At 55.6% G+C, this 12,042-nt stretch overlaps 1 protein-coding gene across 1 annotated transcript in view; it reads right to left on the bottom strand.

Moving 5' to 3' along the window:
- Nucleotides 1-814: 814 nt before the first annotated feature.
- DAGLA (diacylglycerol lipase, alpha) overlaps nt 815-12,042 on the bottom strand; it is a 23,773-nt gene continuing 12,545 nt past the window's right edge. The window contains exons 9-19 of the mRNA XM_006875000.1: nt 11,132-11,285; nt 10,595-10,678; nt 10,436-10,513; nt 9,963-10,043; nt 9,190-9,332; nt 8,929-8,997; nt 8,743-8,815; nt 7,712-7,908; nt 7,050-7,179; nt 6,568-6,755; nt 815-1,763 (exon numbers count right to left, since the gene is read on the bottom strand). Coding sequence (XP_006875062.1) covers nt 815-1,763; nt 6,568-6,755; nt 7,050-7,179; nt 7,712-7,908; nt 8,743-8,815; nt 8,929-8,997; nt 9,190-9,332; nt 9,963-10,043; nt 10,436-10,513; nt 10,595-10,678; nt 11,132-11,285 — 2,146 coding nt within the window. The remainder of the gene's footprint in view (nt 1,764-6,567; nt 6,756-7,049; nt 7,180-7,711; nt 7,909-8,742; nt 8,816-8,928; nt 8,998-9,189; nt 9,333-9,962; nt 10,044-10,435; nt 10,514-10,594; nt 10,679-11,131; nt 11,286-12,042) is intronic.

Below are 12,042 nucleotides of genomic sequence, written 5' to 3'. Positions count from 1 at the left end.
GGCAGTCCAGGCATGGGGTTTAGGTAAAAAGGGGCTATGTAGCCAGGGGTAGGCAGATCAGTACCCTCCACCCTTCCAGTGCCCAGGCTCCTTGGGGCAAAAGGAGAGCCAGGAAGCAGCAGGTAGGCTGGGTACCGAGGACCCATCCAAAGAGGGGCACCCACAGAGAAGGGGTGGTTCCCAACCCACCCTCCTCGTCACAAGGGCCAGTCTTAGGCCCCATAGGGTGGCCCTGCCCTATGCAGAGGGGTTTGCTGAATACATGATTCCTAGTGGGGGGGGGCATGTCCTGAGCCACGCCCAGCAGTTCCTGTAAACATATACAGCACTGTGGGTGTCCTTGGAGGGGTCACCCCGGGGGGCTGGACGGCAGGTTCTAGATCTGGGGGATGGCCAGGGCAGATGGCAGCCTGGGCCATGGATGAGTGTGGGGGGAGGGACTGCTCTCCTCCCTTCTTGGCCCTGAGAGGGCAGTGACGACGACCGGGCACCAGCCTGCCCCCTGCCTGTCCCAGAATGTGAGTGCCCCAATGCCCCCGTGGGGGGCAGTCAGCCTGAGAGAGCTGGGTGAGGCCCTGCCTTTCCTGGCAGGTTGGTGCCAGGTTCCTCCCCTCTGTCCCCTTCCCCGTCACCCCCATCCGAGGGACTCAGGGGTCCTAAGCTGAGGTAGGGATGCTGGCCCCCAGCTCAGCAGCAATGCCCCGTGCCTGGGGGGACAAGTGACCCTGAGGGGTCTCTCCTCAAAGATGCCCAGCCAGGGGCCACGCAGCCACCTGTTCTGTCTGGGGTCTCGGCTGGCAGCCACTCCTGGGAGCTAGCGGGCTGAGATGACCAGGTCCTCCTGCTTGGCGGGACTGGCCCCAGGCCCAGTGGGAGTGGAAGTCCGGATCGTGTCGACCGCCAGGCACTCCTGGCTGCTGAGGCCCGTGGGTGTCAAGTCCATGAGTTCACCGGAGGAGCTGAGGGGGAAGGAGGGAGACAGCGAGATGCCTGAGGAAGGGTCGGCTGAGCCGGCGAAGAGCCGAGGGGGCTTGGGCACCAGATTGGGCTCGAACTGGGCTCGGAGCAGGATCTCCTGCTGGCTGGGGGACTTGGGACCCTCGGCATAGTCGCTGGTGGGGCTCTCGGGCACCACCACGCAGTACAGGTCCTGGAAGGAACTGCTCTTGCTGTCCAGGTTGAAGAGGCTGTCGATGAACTCCGCAAACTCCAGCACTTGTGGGCTGGGTGAGTCTCCCAGGCGCCCATTATGCAGGGCCAGCTCCCCTTGGGGGGTGACCCTGCCACCCCCCTCCTCTTGCTGGCTGGGGGCGGCTGCTGCAGCACTGGGGGGCCGCTCAGGTGAGGCGCCCCCACTGCCCAGGGCTGCCTCCAGGGGCTGGGTGTCCTGCGAGTGCTTGGACAGGCTGTCGGCGGCCAGCAGCTCGGTGCGTGAGCTCAGGGACGGGTTCTCCTCGGGGATGGCGGGGTCGATGTAGAAGAGGTGGCCTTCATCCCGCTCCAGGACGGCGTGCAGGCTGGGCGAGCCACGGATGCTACGGAAGCCGGACGAGCGGCGTGAGTCGAAGCTGTACAAGGACTCGGTGTCAGACAGGCTCTCCATGGTGGCCAGCGGTGCCCGTCGGGCCTGCAGCTCTGCCGCCAACCGCTCCTGGGTGGACAGGAGCAGCAACTCCACTGGGTCCTGGCGGGCTGCGGCCACGGGGGACAGTAGCCGACCCTCAGAGAAGCCCTCCAGACTCATCTCAGACTGTGATTTGCTCCTATGGGAGAGGGGTTGGAGGGCATGAGACTCAGCAGGCCAAGAGAAGGAACTTGAGGGTGGGGGTCCAGCTCAGTCAGGGGTTGTCAAGAGGTGGGAAACCTTTATTTAAAAAGAACTCACAAGAAGCCAGGATTGCTTCTTGTTGAGCCAGGGTGGGGGCCCGGCTGGGAGCATTGGGACTCCAGGAATACCGCTAGCCCCACCATCTCTGTACCTGACTATGGCCCAGTGAGGAGTTGGGACTGGTCCCTGAGGCAATGGCTGAATGGGAGAGGGAAGGCTGAGCAAAGGAAAGGGGAAGAGGGATAGGATCCCCAGAGCTGCCCCCCAGGTTTCTTCCCAGCCCTAGGGCAACCCCCGACCCTTCCTTCCTTATCTGGACTCCTCTCCCTCTCCCATGGACGACAGTCCTCTGCTGGACAGGTGGCAGTTCTGACTCACGACAAGATGACCCTCCCTGTATCAGGGAAGAACTACGCTCCACAGGATTTTCAATGGAGGGAGCTCCCCCAGGTCTTCCTTCTGAAGGGTCTCCCGGTGGACTCCAACATCTATTCTTTTGATTAGCAGCTAATTGTGTTAACTATTTGCACCACCACTCGTCTGTCAGTTTGTCGTACTGTGGTGGCTTGCGTTTGCTGTGATGCTGAAAATCTAAGTTACCTGTATTTTAAATACCAGCAGGCTCCCCCATGGGAAGTAGGTTTCAGTGGAGCTTCTAGACTAAGACAGACTAGGAAGAAAGACAGACTACCTCTGAACGTTGAGCCACTGAAAGCCTTATGACCGGCAGCAGAACACTGTCAGATCTGGGGCCTGAAGATGAAAATGTGAAGAGCACCAGATTATTGTCAGATACAGAAGATGAGCCCCTCAGGGTGGAAGGCACTCCAAATACAACTGGGGAAGACCTGCCTCCTCAAAGTAGAGTTGACCATGATGACACGAAGTAAATGAAGGAAAACTTTCAGGATCTTCATTGGCTGATGGGGCACAACTCAAAATGAGAAGAAACCTCAACAAACATTCATTAACAATAGGAATATATAATGTATGAAGTATGAATCAAGGAAAATTGGAAATTATAAAAAATGAAATGCAATGCATAAAGGTCAATACCCTAAGACTGCAATTAGCTGCTTTGAAGCTGACAAGCATATGCTTTACTATACTGGGAACGGCAGATTTATGAGGAATGGCATCACATTCATCATCAAAAAGAGCATTTCAAGATCTTGAGATAGAACACTGTCTTTGATAGGATAACATCCATGTGTCTATAAGAAAGACCAATTAATACCATTGTTATTAAAATGTACACATCAACCACCAAAGCCAGTGATGATGAAACTGAAGAATTCTACCAACTTCTTCAGTCTACAGTTGATCGAACATGCAATTAAGTTGTATTGGTAAGTATTGGGGATTGGAATACAAAGGTTGGAAGCAAAGAGGAAGGATCAGTCTTTGGAAAATATGGCCTTGGTGATAGAAACAATGTTGGAGATCACATGATAAAAAAGTTTGCAAGACTAATGACTTCTTTATTGCAAATACTTAAAAAAAAAAAGATATCTATACACCTAGACCTCACCAGATGGTATACACAGAAATCAAATCGACTATATCTGTGGAAAGAGATGGTAGAAAAGCTCCATATCATCAGCCAAAACAAGGCCAGGGGCAATTGTGGTACAGACCATCAATTGCTCATATGCAAATTCAGACTGAAGCTAAAGAAAATTAAAACGAGTTCACGCGAGCCAAAATATGACTTTGAACATATCCCACCTGAATTTGGAGATCATCTGAAGAACAGATTTGATGCACTAGACTCTAATGACCAAAGACCTGAAGAGTTGTAGGATGACATCAAGGACATCATATAGGAAGAAAGTAAAAGTCGTTAGAAAGGAAAGACCAGATGGATGTCAGAAGGGACTCTGAAATTTGCTCTTTTGACCATAGAGAAGCTAAAGTGACTAGAAGAAATGAAGTAAAAGAGCTCAAGAGAAAACATCAAGGGCAGTTCAAGAAGACAAAGTATTATCATGAAATGTGCAATGATCTCAAGTTAGAAAGTCAGAAGAGAAGAACCTGCTCAGTATTTCTCAAGCTGGAAGAACTGAAAGGCACAGAAAGCATCCAGAGAAGATAGAAGGAATACCCAGAGTCACTGAACCCAAAAGAAACAGTTGATGTTCAGCCATGGTAACAGCTAGCATGTGCTCAAGAACCGATGGTATTGAAGTAAGAAATCCAAGCTGCATAGAAGGTATTGGTGGAAAACAAGGCTCCAGGAATTGATGGACTACAAACTGAAATCTTTCAACAAACTGATGTAGCACTAAAGGCACTCACTCATCTAGGCCAAGAAATTTGGAAGACAGCTACTGGCCAACTGATTGGAAAAGACTCATATTTGTGCCTATTCCAAAGAAGTGACCTATATGAAACAGAGAAACTATAGAACAATATCAATATTACAGGCAAATAAAATTTTGCTGAAGATGATTCAAAAACAGCTTCAACAGTACCTCCAGAAACCTGTGGACCTAGTGATATCATTGCTGACGTCAGATGGATCTTGGCTGAAAGCAAAGAGTACCAGAAAGATGCCTCCTTGTACTGTATTGAGTATGCGAAGGCTTTTGACTGCATGGATCAAGACAAGCTATGGACAACATTGCAAAGAATGGGCATTCCAGTGTTCATGAGGAGTCTGTATATAGACCAAGAGGCAGTCATTAGAACAGGACAAGGAGATACTGAGTGTTTTCAAAAGCAGGAAAGGTGTGTGCCACGGCTCTATTCTTTCACCATATTTATTCAGGCTGTTTGCTGAGCAAATAATCCAAGAAGCTGTGTTATATGAAGAACAACATGGCATCAGGATTGGAGGAAGACTCATTAACAATCTGTAATAAGCAGATGACACTACCTTGCCTGCTGGAAGCAAAGAGGACTTGAAATACTGATGTCCAAAGACCACACCTTTCAGTATGGATTGTACCTCAATGTAAAGAAAACAAAAATCCTCACCACTGAACCAATAACAAATATTATGATAAATGGAAAAAAGACTGAAGTTGTCAAAGACTTCATTTTGCTTGCATTCACTATCAACACTCATGAAAGGAGCAGTCAAGAAATCAAATGGCATAGTGCATTAGGCATATCTGCTGCACAAGTCATCTTTAAAGTGTTCAGGAACCAAGATGTCAGTTTGAGGACTAAGGTGCGCCTGCCCCAAGCCATGGTATTTTCAATAGCCTCGTATGCATGTGAAAGTTGGACAATGAATAAGGAAGATCATAGAAGAGTTGATGCATTTGAGTTATGGTTTTGGAAGAGAATATTGAAAGTACCATGGCCTGCCAGAAGACCAAACAAATCTGTGTTGGAAGAAGTACAGACAGAGTGTTCCTTAGAAGCCAGGATGACGAGACTTCACTTCTCATACTTCAGACCTATTAACAGGAGGGACCAGTCCCTGGAGAAGGACTTGGTAAAGGGGAGGTTCAGCTAAAGAGGAAGACTCCCCCCCACCCACCCCCAAGTGAGATGGACTGGCACAGTGACAGCAGTAATGGGTTCAAGTGTAACAACTGTGAGGCTGCCATAAGACCCAGCAATGTTTCATTCTGTTGTGCACAAGGCCACTAGGAGTCTGAACTGACTAGACAACACAACACCTAACAACAATTTGTACCACTCAGGGACTCCAGAGGTACGAGCACTAGCTCTTTGACTCTTTCGCTCCTTAATCCAGTGTGCAGGGATGCGGAAAGGGCAAGAGTGGGTGGGTGGGTGCTGGGCACTGGGGCTGTGACAGAGCACTGGCTCCCTCCTGTGGTCACTTTGAAAAATGCAGGGATGTGGAAAAGGCAAGAGTGGGTGGGTGGGTGCAGGGCACTGGGGCTGTGACAGAGCACTGGTTCTCTCCTGTGGTCCTCTGGCCACTTCAGGAAGCACACGACAGTAGGAGGTGGTCCAGATGTCCTCTCCATGGGCTGGGAACCAGCGAGGACCCTTGGAGCTCCCCACTGCCTTCTCAGCAGCCTTTCAGCCAGATCCTCCCTTAAGGACACCCGCTCTGGCCGTGTGTTTGCCGGGGAAGGCGGGGGTGCCAAAAAAGGCAGAAGGTGCCTCCCCCTGGGGAGCCATCACTTAAGAGCCTGAGCCCCCAAAGAGCATGTGTGACTGGGGGGGGGGGTCTCACAGGTCCTGTGCTTGTGTACACAGCATGCACGTCAGGTGGTCACATGAGTGTGCATCTGGGCACAGGTACACACGTCAGCCTGTCCTAGCATGTCCTTTTGTGAACAGGCTGGTCTCAGTGCTGCCTGTCTGTTGGGAGCTACCTGTGTGCTTGTGACCAATGTTAACGTGTGCACATGGCTTTGCAGGTGTGAAGTCCAATGTAAGCACTGCAAACCTGGCAGTATAAACCCACCCGGAAGGGCCTGGGAAGAAGGTCTGCTTTGAAACGCGATCGGCCCTGAAAACCCTATGGATCTCAATTCTACCCTCGATGTGTCTGTGTGTGTCCATCTGTCTGTACTGACCTGGATATGAATCAACCTGTGTGTGTGCATGTGTGTGTGTGTGTCTGGGTCTACGTGCACTTGGATGTCCTGAGACACGACCGTCGGCAGTAGGGCAGGGGCAGCAGGGTAGGGGTGGGGGGAGCCCACCGCTGGCACCTGTGCGTGCAGAGCTGCGTGTTCACACATGGACCCTGCACGTACACGGACACTGCGCAAGCAATGCGCATGCGCTCTGAGCACTCACGCACGCACCTGACGCTGCTGTTGCGGCGGTCTGCGGGCGGGAGCTCCAGGGCCAGGCCGGCGGGCAGTGGCGGCCCCGTGGGCAGCGGCTGTTGCTGGAAGATGAGCTCGGGAGTCAAGTCCACTTCCGTGGGGCTCACCATGACCTTGGCAGCAGACAGCAGGGCCGTCTTCCCCTTGTTGTAGTTCTCCAGCACCTGGAGACACAAAGAGGGGAAACTGGTGGTGGAAGGGGGTCGGCAGCACAGCCACTGTCCCCGACCCTCAGGTTCCTGTCCTCAAGGAGTCCTCCCTTCCTGTGTCCACCCTGCAGCCTGGTAATAGCAGAGCCTGCCCATGCTTGGCTATGCATATTCTGGGTGAGGTGGTTTCCAAAACCCCTGGGCCCAGCTTGCCGCAGAGGTGCGTCTCTGGGTCCTCAATGCTCTAACAAGGCAATGGGGCGATGTAAGAGCCCAGGGCAGAGTCCAAGGGCTGAGTGTGTGGCTCACCTTGTTGAGACCTTCCATGACCACATAGGGGAGGTGCTCATGCAGCATGGCCGGTGAAATGGTCACCTCATTGAAGGCCTTGTTGTCGCCCCAGATGGCAAAGTAGGTGGGCTCCTCTTGCTCACAGCAGCTGAGGGGCACAGGAGCCAGAGAGGCGGGGGCTGGGGTGCAGCCCGGCCCTGGCTCTTTTGTCTGCCCTTGCTGGGAGGGGAAGGGGTGTACTTGGGCTTCTGGCCCACCCCTGCCTGGGATGTTGGTGTTGCCAGGTGGAATGTGGAAAGGTGGCCCTAGGGGTCAGGCTGGCCTGTCAGGGGAGGCAGCCCACTCTGGGGAACGGGGTCCAGGGCCCACCCTTAGGAGTTCATGTGGTTGTCCATTCATCCCCACTCCTAGTCCATGCTGGCCAGAGCCTAGGGTAGCTCAGCACTTTAGGGTGGACCACAGTGGACGGAGCTGCCGTGCGGGGGTGAGAGGGAGGGGACATGGACCACTGAGGGACTGAGCTCGGGAGCAGAGGTCGGGGCTCAGGAAGTCCTGACTAGGCTGACCTTTGTCCCCTTCCCGGATGGAAGGAACCTGGACTATCCACCATCTCCCAGCCCAGAGGGGCAAGTGCCCACAGCCAACCCTGCTCCTCCCACCTGGATGCGGGTATAACCCACCAGCACTGCTCAGCGGGGTGATTGTGGACCACGTGGATGATGCGGCCGGGGGGATAGAGAGGGGTGCTGGCTGACAGGGCGATGGTGAGGTCGCTGGGGTGCGTCCAGAGCCGTGTGCTGGCCAGGGTGGTCACTTCTACTTCCTCGGGTAGCTCCGACTTGGGGATGCACTTGGTGGCCCCCACGATGATTCGCCACTGTGCGGGGGTGGGAGGAGATGGGGACAGGAGGACAATTAGAAGCCAGGACATGTGGGGGCTGGGCAGAGGGGAAGGGCCACCGGAAGAGATGGAGGCTGAGATGATGACCACAAAGATGCCAAGAGTAGAGGACAATCGGGTGGGAAGTGGCTGGGAGACCAGGTATCCCCTGACCTAGTGGATGATGGGAAATAGGCCTGGCTCGAGGTCATTCTGCCTGTCAACCCCCCAGGCCTGGCCCACTGGGCCCAGAGGTGAGTCTACAGGCAGTCTTCCCTCCCCGGGGTCAGCCCCCCAGCTGAGACTGTCCCCCAGGCTCAGCGCCCTGCTCTCTCCCCAGCCCCTGGCATTTGGGACCCCAACCCCAGGCAGTAGCCATGAGCGAGAACCTGTCTGGGGGTGACCCTCAGAAGACCAGCTGGTTCACATTTGCTTCCTCCTGGCCATGGGGCAAGCTCCCAGAGCTCTCCAAAGGCCCGCTGGGGGTTGGGAATAGCCAGCCCTCTCCTCAGCCTTCCTGAGTGGGTGGGGTCTTGTAGGCCTGGGGAGAGGTGTCCCTCACACTCAGAGGCCTGAGCCCCAGGGATGCGAGCTCTGGGTGACTGAACTAGGGCTTAGGAATCCTTGGTCCCCATTCTGACGCAGTTATAATGTGCAGGGGGCGTGAAAGCAAATGTCCTGTCTAGCCTAGGCCTCAGTTTCCCCAGCTGTGCAGTGATGGGGCTGGAGGGAGTAAGGGCTGAGCCACTGAGATACTGAGATACTGACTGGGTCTCTCAGGTGCAGGGGGTGGATGGGGGACCGGGCAGGGACTGGGGTCTGGGTGCTCACTTTGGGCTTGGTGCTGCGCTGTAGGACGTCCAGGAGCTGTCTGCGGAACCCCTCCAGCTGGGAAAGGCCAATCCTGGGGGACGGTGCGAGATGGGGAGTTAGCAGGCTTGCTGGGGCCTGGGAAGGGGCCACCCAGGGAGCTGGGATCTGGGGTGAGGAAGGAGAACTGCCCAGCAGGGGACTTGCCTGGGGACAAGGTCCTTGCCCAGGACTACGGCAGTCACAAACTCCTTGGAGTACTCCATTGCGTCCTCACTGTCAGGGAAGCCAAGGTGAAACTAAGGTCGGGGAGGGGACAGTGGTGTCCACCACCCTGGGGCTCGATTTGCCAGGGAAGACTTGGGACTCCAACCCAGTGTGAAGAACCCCATGTGACCCAAGGCAAGTCTAAAGCCCAAGCCCCCGCCCTGCCTGGCCCTCAGCTCCCTGAGACTCCAGGCTGCTCACCTCAGCAGGCCCCCTGGGGGTGAGTAGGCATAGCACTTAAGGGTTGGATATTGCGGGCGTAGGAGGAAGGAAAGGATGGCGGCTGTCCCAGCGCCCAAGGAGTGGCCCACCACAATCAGGCCGTAGTGCTTGGTCCCGCGGCCCTGGGGACCAAGAGAAGCCTTAGTCCACGACTTGCCCAGCATCCAGTCTCAGCTGCCAAGGGGTAAGGCGTCCTCCCAAAGTCCTGGGAGAGGGTCTGTGTGGCTACTTTAGCCCCACAGAGCAGCCTCTGAAGGACCCTGTTCTAACAAACTCCTACTCATCCTTGAAAGCCTTGCTCAGAGGTCACCTCCCTAGGGAAGCCTTCCTGGATTTTCATTTCTCTGAGGCACTGCGTTTGGACCTGGGATGGATGTTCTGACCACTACAGTGACATAGTGTAGGATCGTTACTTGGCTGTCTCCCTATCCCTACACCCCAATATCTAGACTCGGCAGCCCCTGCCCAGGGCAGGTCCGTGGACTCAGATGGCTCCAGTCTGAGCAGGACACTGCTGTGTGCTGGCGGCTGTTTCTCTGTCCCCCTGCTCTGACTTGGAGCTGTTTCTCCAGGACGTTTCTTCCTGACAGAGGACTCTGTAGTGACGGGGCTTTGAATACCCAGGCTGAACCATCACTGTGCCTCCAGGGAATCAGAGATCACAAGACTGTGTGGGAGCCTGATCTGGGGCACCCCTTCCCACCCTTCCTCCTCCACAGTGGGGAGCGGTTGGTGCTCCAACAAAGCCTCACCAGGTCCCGCCCGAAGGCCTGCGATAGGACCATTTCCTGCTCCAGTTTCTTCTTGATGTACTCCGCCGAGAGGACCATGCCCTGAGCAAGAGCAGACAGTGCTGAGGAGGGCTCGGCGGGACGGGGCTCACCCACCCTGGCTGGCCTTTGTGACAGCCTGGAATGAGGGGCCCACAGCACGCATTTCACAGAGGAGAAAACTGAGGCGGAGAAGCATTCTGTGTGTGATACAAACACGTGTGAACTCTTCTGGGGGCAGGGTCTGGTTGGAAAGGCCGCGGGAGCCTGCAGACGGGCCGTGTGGACCTTCTGGGCTAAACCAGGACTCTGGTCAAGTGCTTGGTGAAGCCTGAGAGCAGGTACGATCCCTGAGCTATAGGACCTGTCCCCGTGCTGATGAGGGCCCCTGAGGTGGGAAATCCCTGAGCTACAGGAGTCATCTGCATGCGGAGGGGCGCCCATGAGGCAGGTACCTTGTGCCCCAGCCAGGTCCCGTGGTGCCCCTCCACGGGGAGGCGCTCAGCATCACCAGTGAGATCAGTCAGGGCATCCTGGGCGAGCGAGAAGGGACAGGTGAGGGGTCGCTGTTAGCATGTCCCCAGAGGGAGCTGCGGGCCCCCTGGGTAACATACCTTAGGAGACAGGGTTCCCCGGATGCTGATGACCACCTTCTTCTTCTCATGGTCCACTGCCACGTAGAAGGGGGTTTCGTAGACCTAAGAGGCAGGCAGCTCATGAGCCAGGGTGGGCTGTGGGGCAGGGACCTAAATAAGCCCCCTTTCCAGCTAGGATGTCTGACTCCAGGGCCCCTGGACCCCCGAGGCTTGCACAGGCCTTCCTGGAACAAGCCCTGCCCACCCTGCCTGATGGCATCCAGTGGACCCAGGCAGTCCAGCCCCCAACACCCCCCCCCCTCCAGTTACACGTTCCCTCCCCCACTGCTTCTTCCCTGGGCCACCATCCCCCAGTATGGTGGGACAAGGAAACCCACTCCTGGTCCCAGAGGAAGTATGGGCCAGGGTGCAGGGAGTAGGGGTCCACTTCTGGTCTGCTTACTTGGAGGAGGCCTGAGGCTGCCTGTTCCAGTCTTTAGCTCCTGCTTTCTGGCCTTGGGGCAGCCTGTCTGTCCAGCCCTGCCTGCTCCCCACGGTCCTCTGTGCCTGACTCACCGCGTCGTGGCAGGAGGTGTAGACGATGTCCACAGCGGTCATGTTCTCGTCCAGGAAGTGGCGCCGGATAGCGATGGCATTGCAGCCACAGCAGTTGTCCTCCTCGATAGTGACTCCGGGGGCGAACCGGGGCCTCGCGGGACACAGGCAACACCTGGGTGTGCAGTGACGCTGAGATCAGGCAGCGCTGGGGGCAGCAGAAGAGCAGTTTCCCCTCCCGACATCCCTGACTACGTCCCTGGTGAGCCCATCTCCTAACCCACTGTCAGCCCCACCTGACTTCTCTGACCCTGTGGAAGGTCCCTCCTCCCTTGGGTGGAGGCACCGTCTTGGTTGCAAGGTGATTGTAATTCAGCCAGAGGATGCCTTAGAAGAAAAGTCCTGGTGATCCCCTTCCCCAAACTCAGCCACTCTGAAAACCCTAGAGAACAGGAGTGCCCTGGCACACAGGGGCCGCCATGACCTCAGGTCTCCATGTTGGCTGTCAACAACCTACGCTAATGAGTCCCCTGTAGACATGCCCCTGACTTCCACACTTATCTCCAACCGCTTCCTCAACATCTCCACTCCAACATCCGATAGGATCAGAACGTTTCCAGGCCTGCACCCCACACTGACCCCCAGCAGCTCAGCCCCTCTCACATCCAGTCCAGCTGTTCAGTACATCAGCTCGGCCTCCCAGTTCAGGACACTCTGTCTCCACCTCCACCTGGACCAGGCCGCCATCCTCTCTGCCTCCTGAAGGCTCTCCCCGACACATACTTGACCCAAGTTCTCAACTCAGCAACCCAGAGGCCCTACTGAAATTCGAGTCAGATTATATCACTTCTCCAAACCCGACTTGCCCATTGTAAAAGCTTCTGAATCCTTCCCGCCTGGTCCCATTCCTGACCCCCCCCCCCCCCCCCCCC

Source organism: Chrysochloris asiatica, unplaced genomic scaffold (genome assembly GCF_000296735.1).
Source record: "Chrysochloris asiatica unplaced genomic scaffold, ChrAsi1.0 scaffold00310, whole genome shotgun sequence".
In the NCBI taxonomy this organism is placed as follows: Eukaryota; Metazoa; Chordata; class Mammalia; order Afrosoricida; family Chrysochloridae; genus Chrysochloris; species Chrysochloris asiatica.
Note: the sequence above shows the minus strand (reverse complement) of the source record. Positions and strands in the feature narration are given on the sequence as shown.